This window comes from Psittacula echo (assembly GCF_963264785.1).
Source record: "Psittacula echo genome assembly, chromosome: 6".
Taxonomy (NCBI): domain Eukaryota; kingdom Metazoa; phylum Chordata; class Aves; order Psittaciformes; family Psittacidae; genus Psittacula; species Psittacula echo.
In genome coordinates this window covers 65869467-65884638 of record NC_137743.1, presented here as the reverse complement: position 1 = coordinate 65884638, position 15172 = coordinate 65869467, and the positions used below count along the sequence as shown (strand labels likewise).

The 15172-nt window shown below is 37.3% G+C and overlaps 1 protein-coding gene across 1 annotated transcript in view; it reads right to left on the bottom strand.

The window, feature by feature from the left end:
- The window catches only part of MYO3B (myosin IIIB), a gene marked incomplete at both ends in the record, with an annotated part of 209923 nt that overhangs the window by 160193 nt on the left and 34558 nt on the right, over positions 1-15172 (bottom strand). Inside the window, 2 exon segments of the mRNA XM_080622032.1 lie at positions 281-426; positions 12349-12425. Coding sequence (XP_080478158.1) covers positions 281-426; positions 12349-12425 — 223 coding nt within the window.

Genomic DNA, 15172 nt, shown 5'->3' with positions numbered 1-15172 from the left:
GCTAAGAGAAGTACTTCTGAAGGGAGATATCTTCATACTTTATGACTTACATTCCAAGAATAAAATAAATATGTAAGTCTTTATCATTTCAAGGTGTTCTCAGTGTAAATTATTGTAGATTTCAGGCTGAAAAAAAAAGTTTTTAACCGTACAGCTTTTTAATGTCTTTTCCAATTAAATATTCTTAGGGTTTGATGCACAACGTTTACCAAATATTTCTCCTTTGCCTAGATTGCCTTCGAACAAACTAGTGAGTGAAGAGAGCCATCTAGTGCCATACCTTGGAATTTTAAAAAGGGTTTTCACCGGGTGCATGTCAAATAAGGGAGGGTCTCCATCCCCCAGTTCAATGGCTGTTATTCCCAAGGACCATACGTCACATCGAGCATCATACGAGTAGTCATACTGTTGTTCACAAGCAATGACCTGTCAGAAAAAAAGCAGAGAAAACAACGCTTTAACCTAATGAACTATTCACATCACCCTAGTGTGACATTGAATGTCATTTTTGATTCATGTCTAAAATCCTATGTAGCTTTCAAATACGTACGTTTGCCTGTATATCCCAGTTAGGAAAACCCCCACAAAAACATAACAGTAAATTAGAACTTATCTGCGGTTTCTTTTAAAAAACAAAACAACACTCTCCCTCTGTTTTTTTAACTACATGAAGCTCCATGGGATGCTTTAAATATCTATACAAAGAACATCACTACTAAATTCTGTTTTTTTAAAGCACTTCTAACAGAAGTCTATTACAATAGCAGAGAACCCTATTGATGTTGTTCTTATTAACTTCTATGACTATTCATGAGGCTAGACTGATTTGCACAGCCAGTTTTAGATAAGAATATTCCATCAGTCATTTCTGCCAATTTATTTTTTTTTATTATTAGTTTGTCTGTACTAAATTTGAGCAGTTTAAAAAAAATTTAAATAACATACCATGTAGCTGTCTAAGAAAAACTGATGTTAACAGGAATCTCTCCTTGGACATCAGAACTGTTTAACATTACAAACATGATGCACACTTCCAGCTAACCCACTGTTTGCATCCTAATCATAAGCTAACTACTCATACAAGCTGGAAACAACCCTGCATCTAAACGAGATTCAAACTTTAGCCCTTATCTTTGCAAGGGATAAGACAAAAACCACAGCTTCACTAGTTTTTACTCTACCATGATTTGAGATCTGTCTCAAGATTGTCTTCCTAAATCTCATCAATTGACCAATTGCTTTGAAAATATGTCAGATCCCCACATATTGCTATTATCAGCTTCCATGATTTCAGTCAGGGACAATGTTTTGCAGAGGTGCCAATATGCAAGTCAGCACCCCACACAGATGCCGGCAAAGGACCACCTACTGCCTGCTGTGGAAGAAAACCCTTCCTGGAGAAGCTGCTGATTCCAGCTTGACCTCTTGGTTACTCTCTCTATAAAGCTGCACCTACCAGAGGTGTTCCTGCCTTTGTTTGAGATTCCATCCAACAAGCTCCAATGGTCTGTCCACCTCTCAGTCAAGGACTCAGGACCCCATCATACAGCACTCATCATTTATTTCATCAGAAACCAGGGGTGTTGAACATACTAGTTAAATTAATACCAAAATGGGGAGGGGGGTGTTGTAGTTTGGGGGAAGTTTTTTGGCAGTAAAGTTGGATATTAATCAATTCCTTTGCCATATACTAATAGTTCAGTTCTTTTCCTAGAGAAAATCAGTCCAGAAAAATTTAGACCTTTCCTGAATTTTCTATCAATGCTTTGTCAAGTGCTGAGAACCCTCTCTTCCTCCTCATTTTTCCAGGTTAGTATGCCAAGGAAATTTCTTTCCATATACTGCTGACATTGGTATTTCCCCTTTATTGCTGTAATACCAAAGAATCTTCTGATAAAGTATTAAACCAGTGTTTCTCAACTATTATCTGAAGAACACTGGTGATCTGTAAGACAACTGATAAAGTGGTCACCAGAATGTCTGCAGGCCATCTGAGAAAAACATACATACATATTCCTCTGCCATCAACTATCAGATAATCAGAATGAGGAAAAATGAAAATAAGCACTGCAAAGGACGGTCCAGAGATTTTTTTTCTTTAGCTCGAGGAGGCAGAGTTTTGTTAGCTAATGTGGTGATTTTCAGAGTTGTCATGCAAAGATCATTTCCCCATCTCCCTTGTCTTCAACAGAAGTGAAAGCTCTGAAATATTTCTTTGTTCTTCAAAGAGTTCATTACAGCATTGACCTCATCCCAGAGATTCCCCCTATCATCTCTTGAAAAAGATGAATCTTACTGTGCAGTAGATAGATTCTGTGCAACTCAGACTTTAAACCACCACCCTTATTTCAGAGGCCTATATGATAGTTTAATTTCCTTGTATCATGCCTTAAGGAGAAGGAAATAAATAAAATTTGATGCAAAAACTTGGAAGAAAGTCAATATGAAGATCCATCAGAGAGATCAAATAATGTATTATAAGGAAGCCATACTGGTGTTGGTTGGAGTTTCCTACATGGCAGTTTTGCTCAGAGATTGAAAGGGAAGCTTGTATTTCTTGATTATTTTTGTTACTTTATACAGTTTCCCAAACCATCTGTACATTCAAGGATACCCAGGAAGAAAGAAAAGGAAGGGAAGGGAAGGGAAGGGAAGGGAAGGAAAAGGAAAAGGAAAAGGAAAAGGAAAAGGAAAAGGAAAAGGAAAAGGAAAAGGAAAAGGAAAAGGAAAAGGAAAAGGAAAAGGAAAAGGAAAAGGAAAGGAGGAAGAGAGGGAGGGAGGCAGGCAGGAAGGCAGGCAGGCAGGCAGGCAGGAAGGCAGGCAGGCAGGAAGGAAGGCAGGAAGGAAAAGAAGGCAGGAAGGCAGGAAGGCAGGAAGGCAGGAAGGCAGGAAGGAAGGAAGGAAGGAAGGAAGGAAGGAAAAGAAGGAAAGAAAAGAAGGAAAGGAAGGAAGTAAACCAACTTCCAGACCATGACGTAGAAGCTGCAAGTAGCTTGTCCATATATGACTAATTAAATGCTGTGCTCTCCTTCCTTTTTTAACAGATGAAAAATAGTTACCTGCTTGGTTAAAAAGCTGCTAGAGCCCATCTTCTGGAAGTGACCATCTGAGAAGTTGCCTGGTTCTTATCAGTGTGCTGAGTCTTTTGCAAACTTGTCAGTTTGTTCTCAAACTTTATGATGCAGAGGAATAAATTTTTATTCTCAAGAGAAGGAAAAGAAGGGCCTGCACAAGGTCCCAATGGACTTCGTCAGCAGTGCCAGACTTAGCTGGTCTCCCCCATTCAAAGAAAATACCACTTTTTCCTCTTAAAGCACATCACAATTGCTTCTAACTACAGGCTGACGGCAAGACTTGCTACGTATCTCCGTTTTAGAAAGTTTAAGCTACACTAAAATAACATGAGCATCAGACGGCTTTGTTATATATGGGGAAAAGAAAGTATACTGCAGCTGCTGTTTCAGAAAGTAAAGAGGTCTGAGATTTTCTCAGCTTCACAATATATCACCTACCAAAGAGAAAATAACGTGTCTTTGTATGTCTTCTCCTCCACAGCTAACAGCTACACCTCCAGTAAATATGCTACATGTCAGTAACATGACACTATGCCAAAATACTTGCACTCTAACCAAGGGGAATTAAACACTATCAGATTCTTCTCCACTCCAATATCAGAGCCTGCAGTGATCCTTTTAGAAAAAATATTTCCATTAATCTGCATTCTTTTTTGTTCATAAAAATTCAGCCAGTGGACTGTTCAATCCAGTATGTTTCACACAGTAGCTTGACTATAGTGTGATAAGCACCCCAGAAAACATACAAAATTAACTGTTCTTTTGATACCAAGTACACAGCATATATATCAATTTGATGGGCACTTTAGTTTGAAACAAGTTTTCAATTTCTGTGGGATTTATTAGAATCCTACCAAGTTATGCACCACTTAAAAACACACAAATGCCACTAATTTTAGATTTTAACGCAAGAGTCAAATTTACAGCTTTTCATCAATGAAGGGGAAGTGCACATCAGCAGTTTGCTTTACATGCTGGCTAGCAGACAACACTGCCTTGAAATCTGAAGTTCTCTCAGTCACAGTTTACAAGCTAAGTCCTTGGGAATGCCCCAGTCCTATTTTGCCTTGGAAACTATTGCAACCGTTTGCCCAGCAAATGTCTCTAAAAGCCAAATACAAAAGGAAAAATGCAACTTATTTATCTTTTATTATGCTCCAGTCTCTATTGGGAACTCAGAGATACTTATCTTTTTGGAATTCTCTGTCCTTTTTGGTCAAGGTTCTAGAGCTGAGACTGCCTCTCAGCTCTGTTGATGCCTGCTCTGCCCAGTGGGGCATGAAGACAGGGAGCCCAGAAGAAATGATCTGAAACTGAAAGATTCTTTCTCTACCCTCTGCAAAGACATCATCACATCTGTACCTATTTTATATTCAGCAAAATCCTCCCCCGCCCTTGTACAAGCAAATAAGAAGGTAGCTTGCATTGTTGCAAACACTGTACTCATGCCCAAGCTTTGGGGGAGGATGTAGTTAATTTTGAGATTCATCAGTAAACACTAAGGGAATAAGCACCAAATCTTTCCCTTCCGTATGGGGTGGTTACGTGCACACAGTGGCCCAGGTTGCTAAGGAGACAGGCTGTCACTTCTTGTGTTAGTTGTAATTTCATCATGATTTCATGCCCAGCCATACTGTGGTAGGATGGAAAGCACCTAAACACCACACAGAAGGAGGCAACATGATGGTAGTTGTCAATACTAATTGTGCTAAGGGTCATACTAGGACAGGGTGAAGTGTGGGGAATTCACTAGTCTGGCAAAGATGGCACATAAACAAATCAGTCACACTAACTGAAGGGTATTTAGAGAAGCCAGTGATTAAGCATTCTGTGTGATTTACCACTTCTACAGAGAACACAAAACTTCAGAGAGATACATAAGATCATTCTAACCCTGACTAGAAGACCTCATATCCAAAGATATAATTCCACTTGTTCTGAAATCAATGCAAAGATTTCTTTGACTTCAGCAAGCCCATAAGTTGATCACAGGTGTATTTAAAAGAAGGAAAACAGGTAATATAGAGAATTAACTGTTATTTGCACAGTGTCATACTAACTTGTTCACAGAGAGGAAGCTATACATATGTTTAGCTGAAGCAAAATACATCAAAACCTTTTAAGCTTACCTAGAATTATTAGAAGTGAACTTACTTTCATTTTGCCTCAGTATACACAGTGCACGTACAAAGTATAGCTGCAAGCATACACAATACCGTTAACAGCAATACAGATGTGCTACCTGGAGACGACTGCTACACAATTAGTGCTGGTGACCCACCCGCAGAAAGAAGTCTGGAATTAAAAACCTTGAAGCTCCTGAACTAGGGCTGTACTGTACTTAGCTGACGTGGCTAACTAAGCAGCTTATGAAGTGTGTGAGCACAATGCTGAAAAGCACTGTGTATATAAAATGAAGGTGGCACAAAATTGTTACCCTTGCTGCAAGGAGAACAAAACTGCTAGTTATGCAAGTCAAATGGAATAAACCAACTGAACTTCTGTGCTCCACATTATACTATGTAACCCAACTTAATTTATATACATAGGAAATATAATAGCAAATATTCTTTTAATTACTATGCATGGGGGGGAGGAAGCTATCTTTCATGATAGCATTTAGCAGCACTGGGGATACTGAATTATCCAGGCCAAAGCAATACCTATCTATCTCTATCTCCTCCTCATTTCCTCTTTCCCTCTGTCCCTCACTCCCTCCCCTTAAGCACATTCATATAATCAAAAAAGAGCAAATTTCTAATTGAAATTGGTTCCATATTCCCTCATTTTGTTATTTGGATTTCAGTTTCTTATTTATCATCATACAAATTTTTCCATGGTGCATCAGATAACAATTATATTGTTAGAAAAGTTCCCAAAATAGAAAGTAATGAACATTTTAAATAATTCAAGGTAATTATCACAATTAATGTTGATTCATTGACAATTTATTAAATGTCAAGAAGTCAGTTGTGTTTTAACACCTGCAAGTAATCAATTTTTATTTTTGCTTTTAATTCACCCAAGTGAAATATCCTTGAGACCATCAGACTGCTCTGACAGCAGGCTACATCTGTAGAGAAGCACAATACTTTTTATTAGACCAAATGATACAGTGGGGAAAAACAGATAAGCTTTCAAGCACATAAATCTATTTTGCTTTATACCATGAGACCATCAAGGCTTCAACGCTACTAATGCTAGTAGCATTGATACATGTTGTTTCTGATCCACAGATTTACCTCTGAGTTGTAAGAATTATACACTACACACCTCGCCCAGATTTGTAAATGGTGTTTCACAAAGAAACTCAGAGGCAACTCCAGCCTCCTAAGTAAACAGATTTCTGGTAGGGATCTCAATGCAGAGCAGTGTGGTGGTGAAATTATTTTCTCTACTGGTTTGGGGTTGGTCTTTTTTGTTTGTTTTTTTTTTTAATCTTTAATCACCTTACATGGAAGTTGTACAACCCCTCCATAGCTGCTGTTTAGGTTAGAACAAAACAGAAGCATCTGTAACTCCTCCACATCCCTTCACAAGATTATCATGTTATCAAGGTTACTGGCCTCCAGCTGCCACATCCTTTTCAATCCCCTTCTACCATGCTAGCCCATGAGGAGGTCAGCTCTCCTGGAGGCAAAGGAGAAGGTGATGCATTCTGATGGACCTTGCTCTGCAGGGAGAGCTTGCTGATGCTGTCCTGCTGCACCCTCTGCATTTCTTGTGTGCCATCCCCTTTAAAGAAACCTCTGTATCAAAATTCAGCCTCATGCGGTCACTTAGAGGCCTAATTTTATCCCACATTCTGCCACTGACCTGCTGTAAGTCCCTAAGCAAACCATTCCACTTCTATGTCCCTCAGTTCTTCCATACAATCTTGCCCTATCTGTTTAGATCAATGGTTCCCACTCTTCCTACTCTGCCTTTTCACACGGACCCTGTAGTAGTTCCTCTCCAGCATGCCCATACCTATTCACCACATGTACCACAGGACATGCTCAGATCCAGTTCTGCATTTCAAGAAGGCAGCTAGTATTCCCTAAAAATAATTTGTAACGCACTCTTTAAAGTAGTGGTGTCCCACTACTTTAACTTCTCAAAACAGGGATGCAATTTCCAAGTCTTTGCCAAGTAGGCTATTCCCTTTCGCCTTAGGCCTAACACATACTATTATAAGTAATGTTAAACAACAAGCACTTATTCAAATAACACTTCAACAAAAAATCTATGTTATGAATATTTTAATGCCACCATTCTTTATTTTTACCATTTACTTACTGCATTTATTATTTCTACCCACTAAATGTGTGGGATTTTCAATCACTTCACTATTAATAATCATGGCAGATAAACACAAAATCTATAAAAGCAGCAGAAGTTTTCTCTATTCCTATCTGTAAAGTTTCTTCCAAAGGACATTCAGTTATTTTTTGTAAATTATGTTTTCAATCTTATCTCACTGTAATTCACAAGGTTAAAAAAAAAAAAATTGTAAGAGCTAATTCAGTAATCTATCTAATCACTACCTGTAAGAGAATAGTTATTACACCTGCATGGAAGATCTTATAAGAAAATATTTTCCTTTTTAGGGAAGGTACATAATCCCTTATGTTTCCATATCACAAAATATGCATACTGCTTCACTGTACCACTGTTTTTAAATGCCTTTCAGGCTGAAAAATAACTGTATATATGTTCTTGAAATCTATATCCTATTTATATTAAGCAGTGGATTCCTACAGTTCATTATAAATCAGCATTTACAAAATTCCATGCTTATTTGGCATTTAAAAGTGTAGTGAAAATGTGCGTACCAGAAGAGCTAATGTTAGCTAATAAGGAATCAAAGTGAAGAGACCTAAAGCTGTTAACAGGCTGCTGGCTTGAGTCTCATAATGGGCTGGAAAGGGCTAGAAAGGGCTGGAAAATAAGCTATGTTGAAGTGTCACAAAATGAGAATATATTCAGTAGTTTCAAAGGAATGTATCACTGTACTTGTTTAAAGTAAATTAAAAACATAAGCCCAGGTTAGTGATGCAGTTGTCTTTTCTATGCTGTTTTTCCAACTCAGTATTTAACTACACATGAAATGTATTTACTGGTAAATGGACTTTTTTTGTAATTTGTTGATGTCTCCTCTGAGAGAGGTAAATACGAGAAATCAGCCCTAGTTTCCCAAAATGAGGATTTTTTTTTTTTTTGACAGAATTCTAGGTCTGAATACAGCCCTTACTGTAATGAATATTGGCCTCAGTGGAAAAGCTGCTGCGAGTCTTTGCAAAATTAGATTTTTCCCTTCATATACTTTTCAACTACATTGACTACATTAAATTAGTTGTTGGGGTGCTTTTTTTACCAGTTTCGTTGATTTTTCTTTAGATTATGCAGAAACACAGCTTTATACTGAAACAATGCAAATATTACTCATTGTTTCAGGATTAGGCACACACTTATAATCAGGCTTAAAGCTTAAAAAACTACACAGGAGCATTGAAAAAAAGAAACACAATTTAAACTAGTCACTTACTGTTCTAACAATTCAGAAATTTATTCTCATGCTCAGACACACTGAATTTTATCCCAAGGAGTATGCCTTGATTCAGCAGGTGGAAAGAAAACAATTTGGGGGGGTCTTACTGATCACTATTTCACCTTGGCAGGATGGTTAACAAACATACAAAATACAGAGTTAATACAGCTTTAAATAATAATATTACATCTGAAATCCCCCTGTAATTAATAGCAAAACAAGGCCAAGATTTTATCACTGGTTAACTCATCGTTACAGAACTCTTACCTTTATCAATGTCCCAACCTTTCCTACTGTCAGGTGTCATATTTCAACACATAATTCTTCAAAGGATCAACTATGTTTTACTAATGTTCCTTTTAAAACCTAAGTATTCGCGCACCATTGTCATTTTTAGCAGTTATCAGTAAAATATATAAGCATACTCCCAATGGTTTTAAATTACTTTCAGCATCTCTCGACTTCTTTCTGACTTCAAGTATCTTTCTCTTTCTGTTCTGAAAAGTAGATTTTGGCCAAAGAAAACATGTTCAGATTCTAACTGAGCTGGTTTCAAGAGTCAAATTTCCAGCCAGATCATGATACATTTAGAAAAAAGGAAAACTGCAATTCTCTTTGAACTAGATTTTGTTCAGTTCTGCACTAGAGGTTGAAGATAAAACATGTTAAGGCTTAGAACTAGAGATATATAGGTGGTTCAGTTCAAAAGTTTCAAATCTGATTCCTCCTGCTAGCATTCAACACAATTTATTTCAGCATACAAGAAGCAGATTTTCAGTACCTTAAGTGTTTGGCAAGAGACAAGTTTAAGCATTCATCATATTTAAACTGTGTTACCTTATTTATCTTTTTTTGGCATGCCTACATTCAGTGTTCCTGTTTCCGCATGTCTATGGTTGTTAAGTGTGAGACAATACTGATTAGGTTAAACAGCAATGATCGATTTTCAGTGAGTTTACTTCAAAGCTGCCCTCAAACTGATGCATCCTTTCCAAGCTTCTCTGTTGCTTCCAACACAGACTAGTTATTCCCTCTATTTTTAGTTTTCAGAAAAATTTTAGTTAATCACACACTCTGTTCAGAACAAATGCTCAAGGACAGATCTTTTTGATTTGTCATGTTGCTGCTAAACAACCCTCACAGTCATCATAAAAAAACAGCCCTCGAAGATGTCTGAGTCAGTCAAAATGGTTATAAGCTGCTGTTTTTCATACTGCCAGTAAGAACACTGAGCTGAAAAGAACACCTTACATCACCCTCACCCTATTTTCCTATGAACTTTTTCTATTGCAAGCACCATGCCATATAATTCCTTTGATACATTTTGCAAAATTAATCTTAAAATACAATGCTTTTACTCATTATGCAGACTGCTCCTGATCCTAGCCATTCTAGTTTTCAGCATATTTGTCTCTTGCTTATATCCAGTTATTCATATCTGCCAGCTTAAATAATCTTGCACAATTGTTTTCCAAGTTGCATTTTCCTGGGGTTTACCCTGGAAAATATTCCCTGTCAGCTTCATTTCACAACGTTCATTTCTCTGAAACACCCCTGCAGTCTCTTCCTCCAAGGCAAGCTTTTTCATGTCCCCTCTCCACTCGCCCTTCAGAATAAATCCATCTTTCTCATCATTAGATGAGATCCCATGATTGCTTTATGCATTGACTGAGGCTCCTATGTTTCACACATAGATAATAGAAGTCCAATTTAAAAATAACTAAATAAATAAATAAATAATAACAAATTCCTACTCTTCATGCTTTCTGTTTCTGATTAGTAATATTTCCCCCCTGTCCAGTTATTTTACAGTATTTTGGGACTTGACATAGATAATATCCTATGCCAAAACAGACAAATTTTTGCAACTGTTAAGTACTTTTCTAGGTTTTACTGTTCTCATCACAATTCCATCTAGAAAACACTGTTCCTAATAAGCTGTTACCCAAGCAGAGTTTTTCAGCTTATTGCTCATCTTTCACCTTTCACCTAAAAATTTGGCTGCATATTTTAAAACTTCCAGAAAGATCTCCCCAGAAGTAAGGCAAATTGCACCTCGCATGCCAGTTGGAATATGTCATTTGTATAAACACAAAGCAAGCAACCGTATTGACTTTAGCATGAGTGTTATGCAACTTGTCATTTAAAAGCCATTTCAACAACAGTGTAACGGGTATCTGAGCATCTTACAGCTGTTTTGCAGATTTTATCTCTATGATCATCCTGGCTCATGCAGGCATGCAAATGTGAGAGGAGTTACTATGCTTATGGTACTGGTTATTTTGAGAAATCTTCAAAATCAAAACAGGAAGCATTCAAAGCTACTTCTCTTCCTGTTTTTATGTGCTAGGCACATAAAGCACCTTGCTTATATGTGTGTTGTATTTTCAGGTAAACATTTTTCACATCAAAATCTCTGCTTATTTCTTTTTAACTCAAGAATTAACATTTTCATGCAGGATGGGAAAATTAATTCAGTATGATTGCTCTTTTTAATGGTAATTATTCAAGCAAAACAGTATTATAAAAATAACATCTAATAATCCCAGTTTAATAAAATATTTCACAATACGTCAATTATTGTCTAGAGGAGTATTTTATGAAGGTTTCAGAATGTCTCCAACCAAGGTGATTCCATAAATAATGCTTGCAGAGTGGCTTCTAAGGTATCTTGTGTCTCCTTTGTGACGTAAACTGGTTGTTATGGAGATGGTAAAATATCAACCATTCTTTGTGAGAGTGTGCAAGATCAATTTTGGGTCCATTACAGCAGCTTCTTTTCTCTACTCGGCTATAATCAGCCTTCCTTAGCAACAGAAACAGATGTATAAAAAGTATAAAATGTTCTAAAGCAAATGTTTGCACAATACTTTTAACTGTCTGACATACAGAAATAGACCTGTGTGTATTTGTAACAGATACAAATTCCATCACAAATTTCACAAAATTTAAAGAAGTCTAATGGCCTTCAACAGAAATGAGGCTACTACTGTTATGAAGGTTTAACAGCTTACAAATAAGCAGATCACTCCCTTTTCATTCCACATTTTTTAACTGCACAATCCATACCTTACAAAAGTATTTTTTGGTTTTTAAAATGGCAAAAGTAAAGATTAAAATCTTTCATCCCAAATTTAGGGAAAGTACAGAAGGGACTTTGTTCAGCAGTGCATTTAAACTTCCTAGAGCTTCCTTAAATAGAAGGAAAAGAGTTATGTCTGGGGAGTAGTACGCAAATATATGGTCTAAGATAGTTGCCTAGGCAGCCTATACATTATTTTTCTCCATTGTTAAGCTATGCTGCTCCGTGTATCTAAGTGTGGAGTTCCCTACTCAGTGATTGAGGTTAAAAACCACATAGCTGAGTCAGGGTTTTGCAGAGTCATATAACAAATCAGGAATGCAGGAATTCCTCCTTTTCCTCACTCCAGTATACTCAGAGGCACAGACAAGCACACCAAGACATACAATATTTGATCGGCAAGTCATAACATTTTCAAGAAGACCCTCAGTTATTTGCAGGTTGTCAGTACTGTTATGGAAACATTACAGAGAATAGAAAAATTATTAGAAATCCATTTTGTATATTCTAATGGTACATACACTTTAATGAGTACGGGCCTAGAGTAAAGTAGGAACAGAGGGGAGGAAAGAAAAGATACTCTTTTCTCTTACTATGTGGAAGTGGTGACGAGGTGTGCATTGCAATAGATGGAGACAACTCAGACAGGAATGTTTGCCTACCTCAGGTGCCATCCAAAAGGGCGTTCCCACTGAGGTGTTTCTACGCAGCCGTGTGCTGGTGAGCTGGGCTGAAACACCTGCAATAAAAGAGATCCAAAAAACTTGGCCTCAAATTTATTCTGTCATTTCAGTTAGTTTATTTCAAGTATCTAGAAAACAAACCCCAAACGTGGGAGTACAGCTGCAGAATGCTTGGTGAAAGTAGGTGCAGCGCTTGTACTGAATTACTTGTTTGATCAATTTCAGCTTGCTGATTTCATTCAGAATTGCTGAAAGGTTTTTTTGTGAATGATTCTCAGTTTGAAGCACTTTCATTCAAACTCGAAAATTCAACTGGCACCTAAATATCACAGACCTCATTTTGAGTTTCCATGAGTATAAACACAAACTATTCAAATTACAACTTAACTTTAAAACTTCCATTTCAGAAACTTAGTGCCTGAACACTGCTGGCAGCCAGTGTGTTCACTAGAGTATTTGCAGAGGCTCCTGTTCAACAAAACATTTAAGCACTTGCTTAAATCCTCCCCTGCAAACTCAAGTTCAGGCTGCAGCTCTTACTTAGGGAGTTAAGCACACATTTAAAACAAAGGCTGTGATTCAGGGCTTTGCTGACTGGGGCTGGACTACTGAAACACTGCTGAAAAAAAGGAAATCTTCCATGTTCTGGTCAACATGTAAGTGTAGAGTTCAGGAGCCTTCCAATAAGTTGACACAAAACCAGCATTGACTTAAAAACATATTTCACCTTATCATTGTTTAAAAACAAAAAACACAGTGGTCTGCTCCTATAGAATTACCCAGTGACAAAAATTAGTAGAAACACATATAATATACATTGCCTGATGCCAATAAATAAGAAAATGGGACTCATAATTCGTAAGTTAAATAATTCGATTGCTGGCTCCAGCATTCAAATCTGTATTTGTTTGGCATTTTTCAGTGTGACTGCAAGTCTTCAGTGATTTCATGTGTACCACTGTGAAACAGTTAATGGCTAGGACCTACAGCAAGCCTCTGTGCATTTAACTCTGACCTCTCTTCAGCTAGCTTAATTTGTAGCTGCTGTCTACAGACACTGCAGAACAGTGCAGAATACCAAAGAGCTGAGAAAGGGAGACAGTGGGAAAGTGTGAGCAAGCATGAGCATAAATATATGATAATTTGCAGACATTCTGGGTTGACTTACACTGTGACCAATGCTTATTCAAATATATCATGCTGTTCAGAGCAGTTGAGGGTAGAAACTTCTGTTACACTGAAAAAGCAAGCTGTAAAATCATGCAATAAAGGGGAAAAAAAAAAAAAGCCTCAATTAAGGGTATCTGTATAATCCTCTCTGTGACCCACTATCCATATGTACAGCCCTGAATATGAATCAACTTTTTTTTAGTCAAGATTCTGTCTCATTCTGTGGACAGAATGGATAGCATTCACTGAATAGATAGTAATTTAATATTTTTACTCCCATTGATTTGAGTTCTTATTATACTTATTTAGTATATCCAATCCTACATTAAATTTAAAATTATTTTTTTGTTTTCCTTTTGACATATTTCCTTCCCTCCTCATCAAAGAATAAATCTCCTTAACATTCCTGGAAATTGGGAGAGGATTATTAGTTCCAGGGATTAACTTAAAAATATCCAAAGCATCCACTGTTTTGAGGTACTTAATCTGAGATCTTTCAGTTTTCAGGCACTCCACATGCCTCAGGTAGAGTTGTAATAGATCTGAACACTTAGATCTTCTCTAAAGGAGAACAAGATGTTTCAGACTGGCTACTGGTATATTGAGGAGCAGATTGGCCACTTCTACAATGTCTGATGCAGGTGACCTGCCAACATCACAGAGAAGCTTTTGCAGAAGCAAGAACGGTCTCCAATTTGATGCCATTCAACCATCCGAACCCATGAGTCCCTTTTCTTTCTGAGCTCCTTGCATTTTTCACTATAGATTTTCCACTTTCTGCAACAAATGTGACAAACAGTTCAACATCACCTATGATTCAGTCCTAATCCATTCCGAGTGCCTTCTATGACTACGGCAGTGGGCAACAGGAGAAAAATAGCAACTTAATGAAAGCTGGGTGCTGGTTGCTTCTTTAGTCAGGAAGCCCACAGATACGTGGGCATTTCTTGGCATTTCCTAACCATTAAGTGTTAGGAAACACTCAAGATTCAACTCATGTCTCTTTCCGAGGGAGTCGTATTTGTTGTAATTTTCTAGTGTTACTGTTGTAACTTTAACAGTAGGGAAAAAACCCTAAAATGTGGAATCAGAAAAACCCATGGGTCACCAGAAAGTTTGGGATTCTCAGTTTCCTTGAATGTGCCACTTGGAGCTGTAGCACACTCATCTGCTTTTGCAAGCCAGAGCTCCAAACTGAGCTTCCACAGCAGCCAAGCATTTGATAGATCTGATAAAAACATTTTGTTTTGCAGAGAAAAGCCAGCTTTTCCCAGAATAGATTAGTTACAAGCAAAGATCATACTGCCAAGATTTCCCCAAATGCAAACGGATCTTCCTCCCTTGTACTAGGTCAGGGAATCACTTCAAGTTTTGCTTTAGGCCATATGTTTCTCACAGCACTATTTTAATTGTTGCCTTTACTATTCAACATAATGAATTTCTGTCCCTAGAAGATACTAAAAAGCCTCCTGTTTCCCAAATTACTTTATCATCTTCAGTAGTATTTTATGTTATATTTATAATACCATGACAACATCAGTATTAAATTTTCTTTCCACTGCATACATTTTTTAAATTATTTTCTGAAAAATAATATTATTTGCAGAATTTTTTGGCACACCATTTTACACTA